We start from the raw sequence: 20168 nt of genomic DNA, 5'->3' as shown, positions 1-20168 counted from the left end.
CATGTGGGAGACCTGGAAGAAGCTCCTGGCTCCTGGCTTCAGATCAGCACAGTTCCAGCCATTGGGGCCATCTGGGGAGTGAACCAACAGATGGAAGACCTTTCTCTCTCTCTCTCTCTCTCTCTCTCTCTCTCTCTCTCTCTCTCCTTCTGCCTCTCTGTAATTCTGCCTTTCAAATAAATAAATAAATCTTTTTAAAAAAAGATACATATTGGCTGAATGGATTAAAAAACAAGACCCATCTATTTGCTGCTTACAAGAAACACATTTCACTAACAAAGATACGCAGAGCGAAAGGAAAAGATTGGAAAAAGATAGTCTACGCTAACAGAAGCCAAAAAAATGGCTGGTGTTGCCATTCTAATATCAGAGAAAATAGACTTAACACAAAAACTGTTGAGATGAAGAAGGACACTATGTAATGATTAAAGGATCAATCGAACAGGAAGATGTGACTATAATAAACATGTATGCACCCCATTACAAGGCACCTGGCTACTTAAAAAAATGTTATTAGACATAAAGGGAAACATAGACTTCAATGCAATAGTAATGAGGGATCAACCAGATAGAAAATCAGCAAGGAAATAAGAGTTAATTGACACGCTAGGCCAAATGGACCAGACGGATATCTACAGAAACTGTCACCCACAGTGGCAGAATACAGATTCTTCTCATCAGTGCATGGAACTTTTTATAAGATAGATCATATGCTAGGCCACAAAGCAAGTCTCAACAAATTCAAAAGATTGAAATCACTCCATGCACCTTCTCAAACCACAATGGTATTAAAGCTAGAAAATAACAACTCAAAAATTTCTAGAGCATACATAAACACATGGAGCCTGAACAACATGCTCCTGAATGAACAATGCATCATAGAAGAAATCAAAATAAAAATCAAAAAATTTCTGGAAACAAATGAAGATGACAATAGATCATACCAAATCCTATGGAATACAGCAAAAGTAGTGTTAAGAGGAAAGTTCACAGAAGTAAGGGACTACATGTAGAAACTTGAAAGGTACCAAAGAAATGTGTTATCCAGATATCTCAAGGACCTAGAATATCAACAACAAACCAAACCCAAAACTAGTAGGAAGAAAAAATAATTAAAATTAGAGAAGAAATAAATAAGATTGAAAGCAAACAATACATGATTCTTAAAATTTAGAGAAGGCATTGGACCTTCTGGTAAATGTTTTCTTAAGTTGTTATCTAATGGTTGAAACGGTTTGCTAAGTATTCATGTGATATTGCTATTGTCAGCAAGCGATCTAGGACTTGCTCCCTCATTTCTCTATTCTAAGCCCAACTTGTTCTTTCATTTCTCTATTGTCTTCAAGGTAGGAAACTAATTCTATTATGAAGGAATCTGTAGGACGCACAATTTAATCTTTAGACCTTATAAAAGAGATGGCTAACATTTTTCTGTAATAGCATAGCCAAAATAAGAACTTAAATAATAATCTCATAGCTAGATTCACTTCGCCATCAGCCAAGTATACAGTAAGTACAAAAAACCTCCCTTTCAGACCAAAGGGAAAGAAAGTTTTAAAGTGAGAATATAATTTTCCTCATGGGCATTGTCTACCTTAAAAAAACTACTACAGAACATGCCTGTGACTATAGACTTGTAGTTCAGGCCACCGAAGATTAGAGATGGGACATGGGCACTCCCTTGACTTGCATCCTCTGGTCTGCTTTAGCAAAAACCAGGAGGAAAAGAAAGCTCGGCACCAGAAGCAATGGGTGGCAGGCCTATTAATGGCTGATCTGTACAGTGATCTGCCCTCAAGGAGACCCAACAGGCCAGTCCACTGCAGTGCCTTTCAATGTGGTAAGCCTGGGCTTCAGCAGAAGTCAGCTTGTGAAGAGCCCTGGCAGCTCTGCCAAGAGTTGGATCACTGGAAATGGACCTGCCCTGGAGTCGAAGGATGCCCAGGTCAGAGCCACAGATCTTATTGGCTCTAAGCTGAAAAGCCCTTCACTCAGCCCAAAGTGACCACTGCAGCTGAGGGGATGGTCAAGTAGGGTCAGCAACATTGCAGGCAGAACTGTAAATTTCTTGTTAGAGATGCCACCTGCCTTTACCTGGCCAGCTCTCCTCCCAGGCCAGCTAAGTAATGAAAGTCAACAAAGTGCCTTCCCCCAGGAGGTTCACACCTCCCTTAGGATGTACCCCATGTGAAGAGATAGATAGGTCTGGGCCTCTTAACTTACAAGGCCTAAAGCCCACCAGATTATTATCAAGCCCCTTCTGTCAGGTTCTATTTGCCTCTTAATCAGAAAAATTACTTGTAGCTTAGACAGCACCTTTCTTAGCTCCTCTAATAATGACTCTGTCCTTTGTTCTAGGCCCTGTCTAGCGTATTTGGGCCTCATTCCTTTGTAATCATAACCTCTACTCTACCACCAATGGCTCTACTCCCAACCTGTGTGTACTGATGGTCCTCTTCCCCACTTAATGCTGTATAATTGTTCAGACCTGGTAAATGCCACTCTTAGGATCATTGGTTACTATCCTCACTCTGTCTTTTATGACCTTGTCTAAATATGAGCAGAGTCGGCAAACTTGGAAGGCTTCCATAGCCTTGGCAACTCATGACGACAGCCTAGGGTGGTTACTGGCATCATAAACTAGAGTGTCAATTTGTTGGGTCAACAACAGGAGCCACTGTGCACTTGCTCCTCATGTGGGATCTCTGTCCTTAATGTGCTGCACATTGTGATTTAATGCTATAACTAGTACTCAAAGAGTATGTTTCACTTTGTCTTTCTATGTGGGTGCAAACTGTTGAAATCTTTATACTAAATTGATCTTCTGTATATAAAGAGAATTGAAAATGAATCTTGATGCAAATGGAAGGGGAGAGGGAGTGGGAGAGGGGAGGGTTGCGGGTGGGAGGGAAGCTATGGGAGGGAGAAGCCATTGTAATCCATGAGCTGTACACTGGAAATTTATATTCATTAAATAAAAGTTAAAAAAAAGAAATTACATATATGCCATCAAACAGGGGAACCTAGAAGAAATGGATAGATCTCTGGACATATACACCCTACTTAAATTGAGCCATGAAAACACAGAAAACCTCCCAAATCCTTTCTATGAAGTCAGCATCACCTTAATTCCTACTCCTGAGAAAAAGAACTACAGATCAATTTCCCTGATGAACATAGACACAAAAATCAATCACTGTGGGGCCGGTGCCGTGGCTCACTTGGTTAATTCTCTGCCTGCAGCACCAACATCCCATATGGGCACCAGGTTCTAGTCCTGGTTGCTCTTTTTCCAGTCCAGCTCTCTACTGTCGCCCAGGAGAGCAGTGAAGGATGGCAGAAGTGTTTAGGCCCCTGCACCCGCATGTGAGACTAGGAAGAAGCACCTGGCTCCTGGCTTCTGATTGGCACAGTGCCAGCCATAGCAGCCATTTGGGGAGTGAACCAATGGAGGGAAGACCTTTTCTCTCTGTCTCTCTCTCTCTCACTATCTATAACTCTACCTATCAAATATATTTAAAAAATCAATCAATGTGATACATCACATTAATAAACTGCTGAACAAAAATCACATGATTATCTCAATAGATGCAGAAAAAGCATTTGATAAAATGCAATATCCTTTCATGATGAAAACTCTAAGCAAACTGGGTATGGCAGGAACATTCCTCAATACAAAGCAATTTATGAAAAACCCACGGCCACCATCCTATTGAATGGGAAAAAGTTGGAAGCATTCCCACTGAGATCCGAAACCAGACAAAGATGCCCACTGTCACCATTGCTATTCAATATAGTCCTGGATGTTTTAGCCAGAGACATTAGACAAGAAAAATGAAATCAAAGGGATACAAATTGAGAAGGAGGAAGTCGAACTATCCGTATTTGCAGATGACATGATTCTATATATAGGGGATCCAAAAGACTAAACTAAGAGACTATTGGAACTCATAGAAGAGTTTGGTAAAGTAATAGGATATAAAGTAAATACACAAAAATCAACAGCCTTTGTATACACAGAAAATGCCATGGCTGAGAGAACTTCTAACATCAATCCCATTCACAAAAGCTACAAAATAAATCAAATACCTTGGAATAAATTTAATCAAAGATGTCAAAGTTTTCTATGATGAGAATTAAAAAGCATTTTTTAAAAAAAGAAATAGAGGCCGGAGCCGTGGCTCACTAGGCTAATCCTCTGCCTGCGGCACCAGTACCCCAGGTTCTAGTCCCAGCTGGGGCGCCGGATTCTGTCCTGGTTGCTCCTCTTCCAGTCCAGCTCTCTGCTGTGGCCTGGGAAGGCAGTGGAGGATGGCCCAACTGCTTGGGCCCTGCATCCACATGGGAGACCAGGAGGAAGCACCTGGCTCCTGGCTTTGGATAGCTGCAGCGCACCAGCCGTGGCAGCCATTTGGGGGGTGAACAAATGGAAGGAAGACTTTTCTCTCTGTCTCTCTCTCTCACTGTCTAACTCTGCCTGTCAATAAATAAATAAATAAGAAATAGAAGATACAAAAAATGGAACAATCTTCCATGTTCATGGATTGGAAGAATCAATATCATCATAATGTTCATACTACCAAAAGCAAACTATAATTTCAGTGTGACACCAATCAAAATACCAAGGACATTCTTCTCAGATATAGAAAAAAATGAAGCTGAAATCCATATAGAAACACAGGAGACTCTGAATAGCTAAAGCATTCTTGCCTCAGATTCAGCCATTAAGGCATTCTGGTCTGGCTGAAAAGCCCACAAGAGCATTTCAAGCTTGGAAAGACAAGACACTGTGGCAAAAATTCTCCCACGTGAAGGATTTCTGTGGGAGAGACCCCAGTGGAAAGAAGTGGTCATCAAAGAAGGGCATACTTTCTCTGAAGGGAGGAGAGAACTTCCATTTTGCCTGTGGACTTATCTAAATACTGAAGGAGTCTGTGGATTCAAAAGGCTTCCATAGCCTAGGCAGCTCATATCAATGGCCTTGATTGATCATTGACATCATACATAAGAGTGTTAATTGTTAAATTAACAAACAGGAGTCACTGTGCACTAACTTCCCATGCAGGACCTTTGTCCTCAAAGAGTTGTATTATGCATGTTAATAGTAAAACTTGTTCTCAAAGATATACCTCAAGAAGTTGAATTTAATTCCTCTCTTCTTTGAATCTGAGTTGGCCTAAGTGATTCATTTTTAACCAGCAGAATGTGGCAGAACTCCAGGCTGGTAAAAGTCATACCGCATTTACCTATGCATCTTGGAAAGTTTGTTCTCTGGATGCTCTCTCCAGGACGCTCCCTATCAGAATCCAGCTGCCACACAGTGAGAAATTTAAGTCAAATGAAAAAGTCTTGTATAGATTCTCTCATCAACAGTCCCAACTGAGCCTCGCCTTGGAATCATGCCAGACCAGGAAGTCAGACTCATGAATGAAAGTGTTTCCAACTGATACCACCTCCTACTCACTTAATCACACCCTGCTGTTTGAGTCTCCTGGTTTAGGCTACAGATAATGTGGAGTAGGATTAAGCTACTCCCCCCCTCCACTGCATTCTTCTTGAACTCATGACACATTGAATTTGTGACTGGGATAAAGTAAGTATGGTCATGCCAATATGTTTAGGGTGATTTGTTTACAAGCATAGATAACTAGAACAGTTATTTTTACTGAAATAATTCAGAATTTTCATTCTAAGCCATTACTGATTTTAAATCATATTAGTTCCATTTCAAAAATATTTTGGAGAGGCCAGCACTGTGGCACAGTGGGTTAAAGCCCTGGCCTGACGTGCCAGCATCCCCTATGGGTGCTGGTTCTAGTCCCAGCTGCTCCTCTTCCGATCGAGCTCTCTGCTATGGCTGAGGATAGCAGTGGAAGATGGCCCAAGTTCTTGTGTGCCTACACCCACATGGGAGGCCCAGAAGAAGCTCCTGGCTCCTGGCTTTGGATTGGCGCAGTCCCGATCATTGCGGCCATCTGGGGAGTGAACTAGCAGTTGGAAGACCCCTCTCTCTCTCTCTACCTCTTCTTTCTGTAATTCTGTCTTTCAAATAAATAAATCTTTAAAAAAATAAAAATATTTTGGAATACTTAATAGTCATAACTACACTATCAAAATTCTTTTCTAACTTACTGTGAAGCATTAATTTCATTGTTTACAGCAATTTCTACTATGCTTTATTCCTCTGAGATATCTTCCTGTATCCAAATGGCAAAAAGAAACCACATAATAAACAGGGAAAAGTTAACATAAATAATTATTAACTACAACAAGAGGCTGAAGTATCAAATGATTAACTAATAAGGAGAGAGAATCCCAAAGAGTATACGAAGAGCAAATCTCGGAAGTAACCACTGGTACTAGACATGAGATATATTTCCACAGGAAGACTCACTGTGGGCTGAGATCCATGCCTTCTTGATGATATTTGAAGCATTTGTTTCCATTACTAGATATGCAAATTGGAATGCAGAATATGTAACTATTTAATGGAGAATATCTGACCCGTCCTGGAGTCAATAAAATCTTCTACCTATTTTTACCCAAGTCTACACAGTAATTCAAAGTGCCTTAAACCTCTCATTGCCACTGCAGACAGACAGGATAAATTTAAACTTCAGAAGGAGTCAGTGGATAAGACTATCTATCTATCTATCTATCTATCTATCTATCTATCTAACAGTCCATCATACCATCACTAGAACAGCCTCATGACCACTCATCCCAGGAACCCAAGAAGACTCTTCCAGTAAGTGAATTAGAGCACCCACTTCTTGATTATAGTCAACTTCTGAATTGAAGAAAGTGTCTTTCTTATTATGGGCATCAAAGTACTCCTCTTAAATTCTGCATTTGTGAGCTCACAAAGTTTTTTGTAACATAGCATGCCATACAAGAGTTCCTTTGTTATCCAGTCATCCAAGATTCACTTTATAACATATCACCAATGCATTGTCTGTGGTCCAAAATTGAGTATAATTCCATCCTCCTATACTGTTATTATCACTTAATTCCTCAAATATGATGAAGAAATCTACTAAGCAGATTTTACTTTCCTTTGGGTAACTGACTGCTGAAAACTATCACAAAGAACAATTTTTCCTAGAGCACACCGACACTTCCATCAGGGAAGATAATTTTATCACCCTTTCATTCCAGCTGAATTAACAGCAAAAATATAACATCATACAAGAGAGTCCTGTTGTCCTAGATGAAGGAACTGATAAACAAAGACAAATACTGGAGAAGATTATAGTAAAATTAAGCTTCATAATGTATTCATAATGTTTGGCAATTTGAGGTAGTCAGCAAGAGCAATATCTGAGGTTGATACAAAAATGAACTGAATTACAAGTCTTCTGGAATTTAAGAACGGAAAGTAAAATAGAGAGGTTACTTCACAATTTCTCGTGAAGCAAGAGATTGATGGGAAAATTTCTGGAAAGCATAAGGAGTAGACAAATGTGGGGAGACTTCAGACTCTTCCTATAATGAGGGGCACTATCTTTAGAACAGATGAATGAAAGACTAAGGAGACTGGAATGGAAACCTCTCTATTTGGCAGACTGCTCCTGGGATGAGTGATGAATGGGTATACTCTGGAAAATTAAGAGCTGGCCCCCAAAAGCACTTAGGTCCTATTCCCAATACAATGTAAAAAGCAGTAGGCCCTTAGGGATATTTGGAATAGGATAGGGAGGGTCAGATGAGCATCACAACAGCACCAAATGTCTCAGGGACCTAATTTATACTAATACCCAGACCCTATGATGTCGAGCAAAGACAGGGATCTGTTCTGAAAAATAAAAGGCTGAACACACAGGAACTGTGGCCAGGAAAGCAAATGAAATTATAGAAGACATTGTCAGCCTGAGAACCTCTCTGTATATCCTCCTGAAGTAGTAAGTAAAACATTAAGTGAGTTGCATCTTGAAAAGTGAAGGAATAATTTGGTCCTTGCCCTGTAATTCTGTTGTGATCTCTCATTTTACTTTGGGTCTCTATGGGCAGCTTTAAGCAAAGTCAAGGGTATAATTCTTCACCTTCAGTTCCTTTCTCTCAAGTTTTCCCTTTTGTGGGAACTAAGGTCTGCAAGAAGGAAACAGGAGAGGAATGAGGCTGAATTCTGAGATGATCCATGAATAAATTATAAGCCAAGAATTACAGGATAATCAAGTCTGTATCCAAGATTCCTAGAACAAAAAGTAACAAAATTTTTATACTCTGCTCTTACTCATACAAGGGGCTTCAAAACATTTATGGAATTAAAAGATGTTTATTTTTGTGCAAAAAAATTGAAATCCACAGTTTTTTCTTTGACTTTTCCAAGATTCTTCATATACAGAAACCTAAAAAGTTGATTTCATAGAAGTAGAGAGTAGTGGTCACTGGAGGTGAGGAAGTGTAGGGGAAAAAGACTGTAGGTCAGATGATGGAATAAGTTCTAGTGTTCTGCAACATAGTAGGGAGACCATTGTTTCAACATGTTGTAAATGCTTTTAAAGAACTAGAAGATTTTGATGAGAATAAATTCCTTAACTGATCAAAGTGAAAGAAAACTAAATTACTGTTTTTGTCTTTTAAATACTGTAGAAAAAGAAAGAACTAGAAGAGAGAAATTAATAGGTCCCCAAAGCAAACAAATGATAAATGTTATGGAGATGGAAATACTAATTATTTAGATTTGATCATTACACCTTGTATATATGTATGAAATCACACTGCACCCCAAAAGTATGTACAATCAGTATGTGTCATTTAAAATTTTTAGGTAACTCCAAGTAAAAGACTAGTTTATTATATATGATAAAAGTCATATAGCTATAAAAACCAGATTCCATATTAATGTAAATTCTAGTTGAATTTCCATTCAATTCTATGAAAAAGTTGAAGATATTTGACAGAATTATTTTACCTTAGTCATAAATGTCAAACATTTCATGGAGATATACAACAAATATAAAAATGTCAATGTTTATAAAGAGAAAAAATGTCATTGAAACAGTTTTTTGGTTACCTAGAAAAAAAGTTCAGTATCAATCTGAAAATTTTAAGAATTGATAATGGCTTTAGCAAAACAGATGCCATAAAAGGCAAAATAACAAAACAAATACAATTGCAATACGTACAAAAATGTAATATATTTACCAGCAGTAGTTAATTGGTTGTTATAATACCAAAAATCACAAAACATTTACAAGTGGCAAAGTTTAGCAGAGTAGATGAGTGAAAGGTTAAATAACAAAAACTAATTAATAACAGTAGAAAAGGTTCATAGATTCAATAGGTTTCCACATATTAAATATGTACATTGAAATACACAATGTGAAAAATTATATTTACTAAAAACTTCACAAAATATTAATAATCACAATAAAAACAGTGTAATACAAAAAATTAATGAGATTTTTATTTCTGATTTAAATAAAGGTAGAGGTTATCTATATTTATAAATGGAAAGGCTTGATGATAGAAAGATGTCAGCTTTGTTCTCAAAATTAACCTATAGGTATAATACAACCTCTGGCAAAACTAAACTACATTAGAACACAAAGTGGGGATTCTAATTCACAGGTTAATATGGAGAACAAATTCATGAAAAGGGCTTTGAAATTTAAAGAGAATAATTAAAGGAATAAAGGCTATTGTGTATTAATTTTATTATAAAACTAAGTTTTCTACTTCAATTTATTTTTTTATCTTTTATTTAATGCATATAAATTTCCAAAGTACAGCTTATGGATTACAATGGCTTTCCCTCCCATAACTTCCCTCCCACCCACAACCCTCCCCTTTCCTGCTCCCTCTCCCCTTCCAGTCACATCAAGATTCATTTTCAATTCTCTTTATATACAGAAGATCAGTTTAGTATATATTAAGTAAAGATTTCAACAGTTTGCACCCACATAGAAACACAAAGTGAAAAATACTGTTGGAGTACTAGTTATAGCATTAAATCACAATGTGCAGCACATTAAGGACAGAGATCCTACACGAGGAGTTAGTGCACAGTGACTCCTGTTGTTGACTTAACAATTTGACACTCTTGTTTATGGCATCAGTAATCACCCTAGGCTCTTGTCATGAGTTGCCAAGGCTATGGAAGCCTTTTGAGTTCACCGACTCTTATCATATTAGGTCATAGTCAAAGTGGAAGTTCTCTCCTCCCTTCAGAGAAAGGTACCTCCTTCTTTGATGACCTGTTCTTTCCACTGGGATCTCACTCACGGAAATCTTTCATTTAGGTCATTTTTTTTTTTTGACAGAGTGTCTTGGCTTTCCATGACTAGTGTCTGAAAATGCTAACCAATAGAACAAAAAAGGGAGAGAACAATCCAACATGGGAAGCAGGATACACAGCAGACTCATAGAATGGCGGATGTCCTAAACAGCACTCTGGCCTCAGAATCAGCCCTTAAAGCATTAGGATCCGGCTGAAAAGCCCATGAGAGTATTTCAGGAATGGAAAGCCAAGACACTCTGTCAAAAAAAAAAAAAAAAATGACCTTGCCGGCGCCGCGGCTCACTAGGCTAATCCTCCACCTTGCAGCGCCGGCACACTGGGTTCTAGTCCCGGTCGGGGTGCCAGATTCTTCCTGGTTGCCCCTCTTCCAGGCCAGCTCTCTGCTGTGGTCAGGGAGTGCAGTGGAGGATGGCCCAAGTGCTTGGGCCCTGCACCCCATGGGAGACCAGGAGAAGCACCTGGCTCCTGCCATCGGATCAGCACGGTGCGCCGGCCGCAGCGCACCAGCAGCGGCGGCCATTGGAGGGTGAACCAATGGCAAAGGAAGACCTTTCTCTCTGTCTCTCTCTCTCACTGTCCACTCTGCCTGTCAAAAACTAAATAACTAATTCTAATTCTATTATGAAGGAATCTGTAGGACGCACAATTTAATCTTTAGACCTCATAAGAGATGGCTAACATTTTTCTGTAATAGCATAGCCAAAATAAGAGCTTAAATAATAATCTCATAGCTAGATTCACATCGCCATCAGCGAAGTATACAGTAAGTAGAAAAAAAAAAAAAACCTCCCTTTCAGACCAAAGGGAAAGAAAGTTTTTAAGTGAGAATATAATTTGCCTCATGGGCATTGTCTACCTTAGAAAAACTACTACAGAACATGCCTGTGACTATAGACTTGTAGTTCAGGCCACCGAAGATTAGAGATGGGACATGGGCACTCCCTTGACTTGCATCCTCTGGTCTGCTTTAACACAAACCAGGAGGAAAAGAAAGCTAGGCATCAGAAGCAATAGGTGGCAGGCCTATTAATGGCTGATCTGTACGGTGGTCTGCCCTCAAGGAGACCCAACAGACCAGTCCACTGCAGTGCCTTTCAATGTGGTAAGCCTGGGCTTCAGCAGAAGTCAGCTTGTGAAGAGCCCTGGCAGCTCTGCCAAGAGTTGGGTCACTGGAAATGGACCTGCCCTGGAGTCGAAGGATGCCCAGGTCAGAGCCACAGATCCTATTGGCTCCAAGATGAAAAGCCCTTCACTCAGCCCAACTTCCAAAGTGACCACTGCAGCTGAGGGGATGGTCAAGTAGGGTCAGCAACATTGCAGGCAGAACTGTAAATTTCTTGTTAGAGATGCCACCTGCCTTTACCTGGCCAGCTCTCCTCCCAGGCCAGCCAAGTAATGAAAGTCAACAGAGTGCCTTCCCCTAGGAGGTTCACACCTCCCTTAGGATATACCCCATGTGAAGAGATAGATAGGTCTGGGCCTCTTAACTTACAAGGCCTAAAGCCCACCAGATTATTATCAAGCCCCTTCTATCAGGTTCTATTTGCCTCTCAATCAGAAAACTTAATTGTAGCTTAGACAGCACCTTTCTTAGCTCCTCTAATAATGACTCTGTCCTTTGTTCTAGGCCCTGTCTAGCGCACTTGGGCCTCATTCCTTTGTAATCATAACCTCTACTCTACCACCAATGGCTCTACTCCCAACCTGTGTGTACTGATGGTCCTCTTCCCCACTTAATGCTGTATAATTGTTCAGACCTGGTAAATGCCACTCTTAGGATCATTGGTTACTATCCTCACCCTGTCTTTTATGACCTTGTCTAAATATGATCAGAGTCGGCAAACTTGGAAGGCTTCCATAGCCTTGGCAACTCATGACGACAGCCTAGGGTGGTTACTGGTGCCATAAACTAGAGTGTCAATTTGTTGGGTCAACAACAGGAGCCACTGTGCGCTTGCTCCTGATGTGGGATCTCTGTCCTTAATGTACTGTACATTTTGATTTAATGCTACAACTAGTACTCAAACAGTATGTTTCACTTTGTGTTTCTATGTGGGTGCAAACTGTTGAAATCTTTACTTAATGTATACTAAATTGATCTTCTGTATATAAAGAGAATTGAAAATGAATCTTAATGTGAATGGAAGGGGAGAGGGAGCGGGAGAGGGGAGGGTTGCGGGTGGGAGGGAAATTATGGGAAGGGGAAGCCATTGTAATCCATAAGCTGTATACTGGAAATTTATATTCATTAAATAAAAGTTAAAAAAAAAACTAAATAACTAAATAAATAAATAAATAACCTAAATAAATAATATTCTTTTTTAAGATTTATTTATTTAAGAGGCAGAGCTGCAGATAGAGGGAGAAAGGGAGAGAAAGTGAAGTCTTCTATGGGCTGGTTCACTCCCCAAATGGCTGCAATGACCAGAGCTGCATCAATCTGAAGCAAGAAGCCAGAGCTTCATCTGGGTCTCCCTCATGGGTGCAGGGGCCCAAGCATCTGCGCCAACCTCTGCTGCTTTCTCAGATCAGTAGTAAGGAGCTGGATCGGAAGTGGAGCAGCCATAACTCAAACCCATTTCCTTATGGGATGCTGTTGCTGCAGGTGGAGGCTTAAACTTCATCTGGGTCTCCCTCATGGGTGCAGGGGCCCAAGCATCTGCGCCAACCTCTGCTGCTTTCCCAGACCAGTAGTAAGGAGCTGGATCAGAAATGGAGCAGCCAGAACTCAAACCCATTTCCTCATGGGATGCTGTTGCTGCAGGTGGAGGCTTAATCTACTTGTCATAGTAGTATGCCCCACAAATGATATTCTTAAAGGGCAATGACCTATCGATAACAATTTGATGGTGAGACTACTAGAATTAAATGCTAAAGATTAAAATTTTTGCTGTAGTTTAGTAACTTATTAGTGTTTTCAATATGACTGATAATGAAACAACTCATTCAGTCTCTGCTTCTTCATTATATGAATAACAATGTCATATAGTGAAGATTAAATGAAGTGGTTTGTGACATAAATGATTTGCCAATCACATGACACTGTTTAGAACAGCAGGAAACAGATGGTTAGCCCAGCAGTTAAGATCCCTGCATTCCACGTTGGAGTACCTGGGATATATACACAGCTCTGGCTCTTGACTCAAGCTTCTTGCTAATGCAGATCCCAGGAGTAATGGCTCAAATAATTGGATTCCTGCCACCTACCTAGAAGACCTGGATTGCATTCAGGCTTCCTGGCTTTGATCCTAGCCCCAGTTGTTGTGAATACTTGGAAAGTTAACCAGTGGATGGGAGCTCTCTCTCTGGCTCTCTCTTTCTGTATGTGTGTCTATGTGTGGACATGTGTATATGCATGCACACATGGATATGTGTTTCTGTCTACTGGCCTCTCAAATAAATGAAATTTAAATACATACATACATATATACATAAAAGAACAGCAGAATCAAGTTTCTATTATGGTTATTTATTTTCTTCCTGAAGATCCTCAAGAATGAAGACAATTCCTCTGTCTCCAACTTTGCCTGTTGAAAATTTAGGTTGTTTATATAAATGCACATGTTTTCTGCTTTGTGTCCATGTTTCCTATAGTAAAAACCTACTCAGAATGTCAGGAAAAAGTAAGGATAGTAAATTTTCACTTGTGTACTAACAAAATTTTTATCTTAGAATGCATTTTTGCCCTCATATTCTTATTTGAACTTTCTCCAAGGATGTCAAAGAAGAATGCATTAAGAACCAAGTTATTGTAGTAAGCCTCATTTCTCTGCACAAATTTTAACTCTCACATGAGCCAACCACACCTGTTCTCTTTCCTCTTAATTCACAGGCAAAAACTGAGAACAAGACATCCCATGATATGGACATCTCCCTGAATACAACCAATAGCTCGGGATTTCAAGTGTCTGAGTTCATCCTGATGGGGCTCCCAGGCATTCATGAGTGGCAGCATTGGCTCTCTATGCCTCTGGCTCTGCTTTATTTCTTCGTTCTTAGTGCCAATCTCCTTGTCTTAATCACTGTCTATCATGAGCCAACCCTGCACCAGCCCATGTATCAGTTCCTTGGTATCCTGGCTGTAGTGGACATTGGACTGGCTACCACCAGTATGCCCAAGATCTTAGCCATTTTCTGGTTTGATGCCAAGACCATTAGCCTCCCTAAATGTTTTGCACAGATCTACGCCATCAACACTTTGATGTGCATGGAGTCAGGCATCTTCCTCAGTATGGCAGTGGACAGATATGTAGCTATTTGTTACCCCCTTCAATATCCCTCTATAGTCACTGAAGTTTTTGTGATCAAAGCCACAATATTTATGGTGCTCAGGAATGGCTTGTTGACCATTCCAGTGCCTATAATGGCTGCCCAGAGACACTACTGCTCCAGGAATGAGATTGACCACTGCCTGTGCTCCAACTTGGGAGTCATCAGTCTAGCTTGTGATGACATCACCATTAACGGATTTTATCAGTTGGCCTTGGCCTGGATTGTGGTTGGAAGTGACATGGGTCTGGTATTTGCTTCCAATGCTTCGATTATTCACTCAGTGCTGAGGCTGAGCTCTGCAGAAGCAACAGCTAAGGCCCTGAGCACCTGCAGTTCCCACCTCATCCTCATTCTCTTTTTCTACATGGCTATTGTTGTGGTATCCATGACTCACCTTGCAGAAAGAAGAGTTCCTCTCATTCCTGTTCTTCTCAATGTGCTGCATGTTGTCATCCCTCCAGCCCTTAACCCCCTGGTATATGCACTGAGGTCACAGGAGCTGAGAGTGGGCTTCCAGAGGTTGCTTGGTTTAGATGAACTTGTATTCAAGAAGTGACTCAACTTTAAGTGACAGAATATTATATACAGTATTTGCACAGACTTTGGAGCCCAATATTCCTTAATTAGAATTCCATTTATCCCAATTGCCAGCAGCATCAATTCAAATTAATTCATTATTTTATATAACATATAGTATGTGGAAGGCAATGCTCTAAGCATTTCAAATACTAACTCTTTTAATTCCTATATATAGCATTCCTAACAATGCTATGAAGCAAGTAAAATTGTTATCTATACATTTGCAAATGAGACAACTAAGTTGGGAAACTCATCCAAGGGCAAATAGAAAGGAAGTTGCAGAGTAAGATTTGAGTTACAGAGTGAGAGTTGTACCCAAGCAGCAGGCTCCAGAGTCTACACTCTTAAACCTTTTTTTCTCTATTCAAACTCTCAACAAATATATGAAAATAAAAACTAATATGACAAGCAAGATGAGATTATATATCACTTCTTTTTTAATAAAAGAAAGCACCATTTAAAAACAGATAGTGGGCTGACATCATGGCATTAATGGGTTAAGTCACTGTCTGTGATGTCAGCATCCTTTATGGACACCGGTTTGAGTCCTAGCTGCTCCACTTCCAGCTCCCTGCTAATGTGCCTGGAAAAGCTGATGAAAATGGCCCAAGTGCTTGGGCAGCTGCACCTACATGAGAGACCTGGAAGAAGTCCCTGGCTCTAGGCTTTGGCCCAGTGCAATCCCAGTCATTGCAGCAATTTGGGGACTGAGCCAGCAGATGGAAGATCTTTCTCTGTATTTCCCTCTCTCTTTCTGTAACTGTCTTTGAAATAAATAAATAATCCTTAAAAACAACCTGATAGTGAATTTCCTAATGGTAAACACAGGAGGTCTTAAGTCCTCTAGAATCACTCTGGAGGACTTCATGAATTATATAATTATAAATCAAGAATTTGACAAGAATCAAGTGTCAATCACAAACTTTTATCAACTCTTGAGATAATTTATATTAGCATCCTAAAAGTAATATTCTGGTCACTTTTCTTTAAACATTCAACACTACTTGAACATCTCTACTGAATTAAGAAAATCCCAATGAAGCCTTGTAGTTCATCAGCAATATAAAGGATATCAAAAGTCTCTAAAGAGAAAATTTTCCCTGCAAGACAAATGATACATATTTAGAGACAGAGCAAGAGAAAATTAATCACACTGTTTCTTATTTTAATGCAGAGTATGGATTATCAGTGGCAGAGAATTGGCTCCAGGATGACATGTAGATAAGGTGCCAGTAAATTTAGAAGCCAAATGTGAGAACCTTAATAATATTAAAACTCAAGTAGTTATCTTCCCTTTGATAGTCAGTTAAATAGTGTGGTATTATTAAATCTATGGACAAGGCAGTATTGGCCCATGTGCTTTTATAACCCGTGTTTAACACTAATTCCACATGTCAAGAACAGAAGCATTGAAAGCCAAAAAACAGTAGCACCCTAGTGGATAGATAAAATTGCTTCTTTCTCTTCCCATATGTGTCTGGACTAAAGTTCTTCAGATATTTTGGTATTTCAGAGAGAAAACAATGAGTTCCTGTACCCCCCACCAAAAAAAAAAAAATCTTAAACTTGTAATTGGGCCATCTAAGAGATTGGATTTTCATTTATACTACTGCCTAACAGGATAATTCAGACAAAACTTCTAAGAACAAGTAAAAGTGAGAATATTCTTAAATGAATATAAAGATTAAAAACTAACAAATTAGTAAACACCAAAAAAAAACCTAAGTGGTTAAGACATAATCATGAAAGAAAACTATCAGAAAATGCCTTTGGAATGCCAACATTAAAGACAGTTAGACTTTGTCACTTTCATTCCTAAAACAAGAAAAAGATGAACAAGCTCGAAATAAATCATTTTTCTTGGCTCCATCACCGAGCCAACCAACATCCTGGAGTCAGAAAAACACCCTTCACATAGATAGGATATGGCTCTAGGAAAGTATTTTCTCCCTGGAGTGTAGGTCTCCACTATGGACAATGCTCTGGGCTTGTTCCACAATGTTATCTTTTGTCCTTCCCCTGCCAAACCCATAAGGGAATATTTCTGAGTCTCCACTGTAAGAATCTGTGGAGTTTTTGAGGATAAAACATTGGGCTGCCTTAGGAAGGTATTTCTCACTCTGATTCTGGTCCATATGCATCCTCCAATGATTTGTCCAAATTTCTTCGAAGTCCTCCTACTGGTTTATGTCTCCAGCAGTTTCTGATGTGAGAGCCTGACTTTAGCAGAGACTTTGTGTGTTTAGTTTTCTCCAGATTTGATGATCGCACTTTACCTTGCAACATCAATTTTATAATGGGTCCTCAAAAATTTGTTGACTTTCCTTTCATTCATTAGTTTTTTATTCTAAGGAAAGGAATGAGGACCTCTAAACTCTCTATATGTTAAAAGTCCTACTTTTGAATTATAATCCAAAATTCAAGATAAATATCAATCAGTGATGACTCCTATGGATTATCTGATAAGTAACTAAATGAGGGAGAACAAACTAACTTCCATACAGCAGAATTCTAAATAATTTATGTAGATATACCACCCTCAAGAAAGTGGAGCATAAATTCTCAGTTCTTAAATGCATTGTGACCCCCTTTCCAATGAGGACAGTATGGAAATGAAAAAAGTCTAACTTTAATGAGGAAACCTGGCAAACACTATTTTAACAATTAATCAAGTTCACATTGACAGTTAAGAAGTCATGTTCATAATTGGTATCTATGATATGATGTGATGAAAAAGGCACTGTACTTTGTGTCTCTGTGCTCCTTCTCAAAAAAATAAGTAGTTAAAACAAAACAAACGAAGGGGGAAGCCATTGTAACCCATAAGCTGTACTTTGGAAATTTATATTCATTAAATAAAAGTTTAATTTAAAAAAAAAAAAAAAAAAACAAACAAAAATTCATAACCCAATCCAATCAAGTGAACACGACCAGGCAATTCCCAGACAAAAAGCATTCCACAAAACCTGACAATGACAAGAAGCTTTATCTTTTTTCTTTTCTTTTTTTTTTTTTTTTTTTTTTTTTTTGACAGGCAGAGTGGACAGTGAGAGAGAGACAGAGAGAAATTTCTTCCTTTTGCCGTTGGTTCACCCTCCAATGGCCACTGCAGCCGGCGCATCATGCTGATCTGAAGCCAGGAGCCAGATGCTTCTCCTGGTCTCCCACACGGGTGCAGGGCCCAAGGACCTGGGCCATCCTCCACTGCACTCCCAGGCCACAGCAGAGAGCTGGACTGGAAGAGGAGCAACAGGGACAGAATCCGATGCCCCAACCAGGACTAGAACCTGGAGTGCCAGCACCGCAGGCGGAGGATTAGCCTTGTGAGCCACGGCGCTGGCCAACACTCCTTATTATTGAACCCATTGACATGGATATTTTCTGAAGTATAAATGGCATTCACTTTGCTAAAATCTAACAAAACTTGGATTGGGACTTGCCTTTACTTTGGCCTGACTGCAATTTTCTAAGTATCAGATGCTACCCTGACTCTAAAGAAAACAGCTACACAATTGTTTCAATATCTCATCAGGATCAAAATCCTATAGTCCCCAAGGATTAAAACCACTCATTCATCCCTGACATATAAAAGCCAACTCTCTGAAGTGTGCATTTTAGCCTAGCAGTTAGGATACCAGCGTCACATATTGGAATACATGCGATCAATTTCTGAATCTGGCTCCTGCTTCCAGCTTCTTGGTAATGCAAACCCTAAGAGCAGCAGTGATGGCTCAAGTAATTAGATTTCTTCCCAAGTAGGTGGGAGACCTGGACTACATTTCTGGCTACAGATTCCTGGCATTGTCCTAATCCCAGCCCCAGCTGTTGTGGGTATCTGGGAAGTAAACCAATTAATGGTATTAATGGTAGCACTCTTTTTTTTTTTTTTTTCTTTTTGCTTTCTCTTCAAACATTCTTTAAAAGTCAAGTTTACAACTCTCAAGATCCCAAATAAGTCTCAGTTGGACATGAAAACCCTGACTTGGATAAAATAAAAATGTAAATCATATGTATTTTGCATGCCAACATTATGGGTTTTTTTTGTTTTTTTTTTTTGTTTTTTGTTTTTTTGTTTTTTTTTTTTTTTTTTTTTGGACAGGCAGAGTTAGACAGTGAGAGAGAGAGAGACAGTGAGAGAGACAGAGAGAAAGGTCTTCCTTTTCCATTGGTTCACCCCCCAAATGGCCGCTGCAGCCAGTGTGCTGCACCGATCTGAAGCCAGGAGCTAGGTGCTTCCCCCTAGTCTCCCATGTGGGTGCAAGGCCCAAGCACTTGGGCCATCCTCCACTGTCTTCCCAGGCCACAGCAGAGAGCTGGACTGGAAGAGGAGCAACAGGGACAGAATCCGGTGCCCCAACCAGACTAGAACCTGGGGTGCCGGCACCACAGGCGGAGGATTAGCCAAGTAAGCCACGGCACTGGCCACCAATATTATGGTTTTTAAATCTTTCTTGCTATGCTTTGTCAGTGAGCTAAAGTTAACAATTTCTTGAGCAAACTAAACCTTCAAAACAACAGGTGCCTCTGAAGGCATAAGATCTTCATAACTAGAGTATGGCTGAAAGTCATAAAGACACATGTTCCAGAAACAAGAAAAGGGAAGGACCCTAAGCTCTGCCTGCCCTGTCACCCGCCCCTGTTACATTCACCAAATTAAGACACTCTTCTTACAACAGAAAAGGAATAAATACAGGGAGATTTTCACAATGGATTTAATTGCTCATGGCAGAAAACATCAAGAAAGGAAAATTATACCTCCCTAACATTAGTAAACAAGCTATCAGAATTGTATTTAGCTGTGTATTTGGAGAAACGACATTACATTAGCTTAACCAAATTAGAGCTTATATATCTTATCACACACACACAGGGGTAGGGTGGGAGGAAGGAAAGGAAATCAGCAGTTCAAAATTGTTCAAGTACCTCTATTTTGCCCTGGTGGGAACCAGACTCTATTTTATGCTTTGCCATCCTAAACTATGGCTACTTCCACTCTCAATTCCCTATTTCAGACGTGAAGGAATAAATGGAAAAGGAAGCTTCAACAGATTTTCACTCATGGCTTATTGAACAG

The 20168-nt window shown here is 39.7% G+C and overlaps 2 protein-coding genes across 2 annotated transcripts in view; one reads left to right on the top strand and one right to left on the bottom strand.

Moving 5' to 3' along the window:
* The window catches only part of FHIP1B (FHF complex subunit HOOK interacting protein 1B), a 157089-nt gene that overhangs the window by 54981 nt on the left and 81940 nt on the right, over nucleotides 1-20168 (bottom strand). The gene's annotated exons all lie outside the window — the stretch shown is intronic.
* LOC133764478 (olfactory receptor 56B34) lies at nucleotides 14106-15071 on the top strand. The gene has a single exon (XM_062198155.1). It carries the CDS (start codon nucleotides 14106-14108, stop codon nucleotides 15069-15071), a length of 966 nt encoding a protein of 321 aa, XP_062054139.1.

The sequence above is a fragment of the Lepus europaeus genome, chromosome 7, assembly GCF_033115175.1.
Source record: "Lepus europaeus isolate LE1 chromosome 7, mLepTim1.pri, whole genome shotgun sequence".
In the NCBI taxonomy this organism is placed as follows: Eukaryota; Metazoa; Chordata; class Mammalia; order Lagomorpha; family Leporidae; genus Lepus; species Lepus europaeus.
Note: the sequence above shows the minus strand (reverse complement) of the source record. Positions and strands in the feature narration are given on the sequence as shown.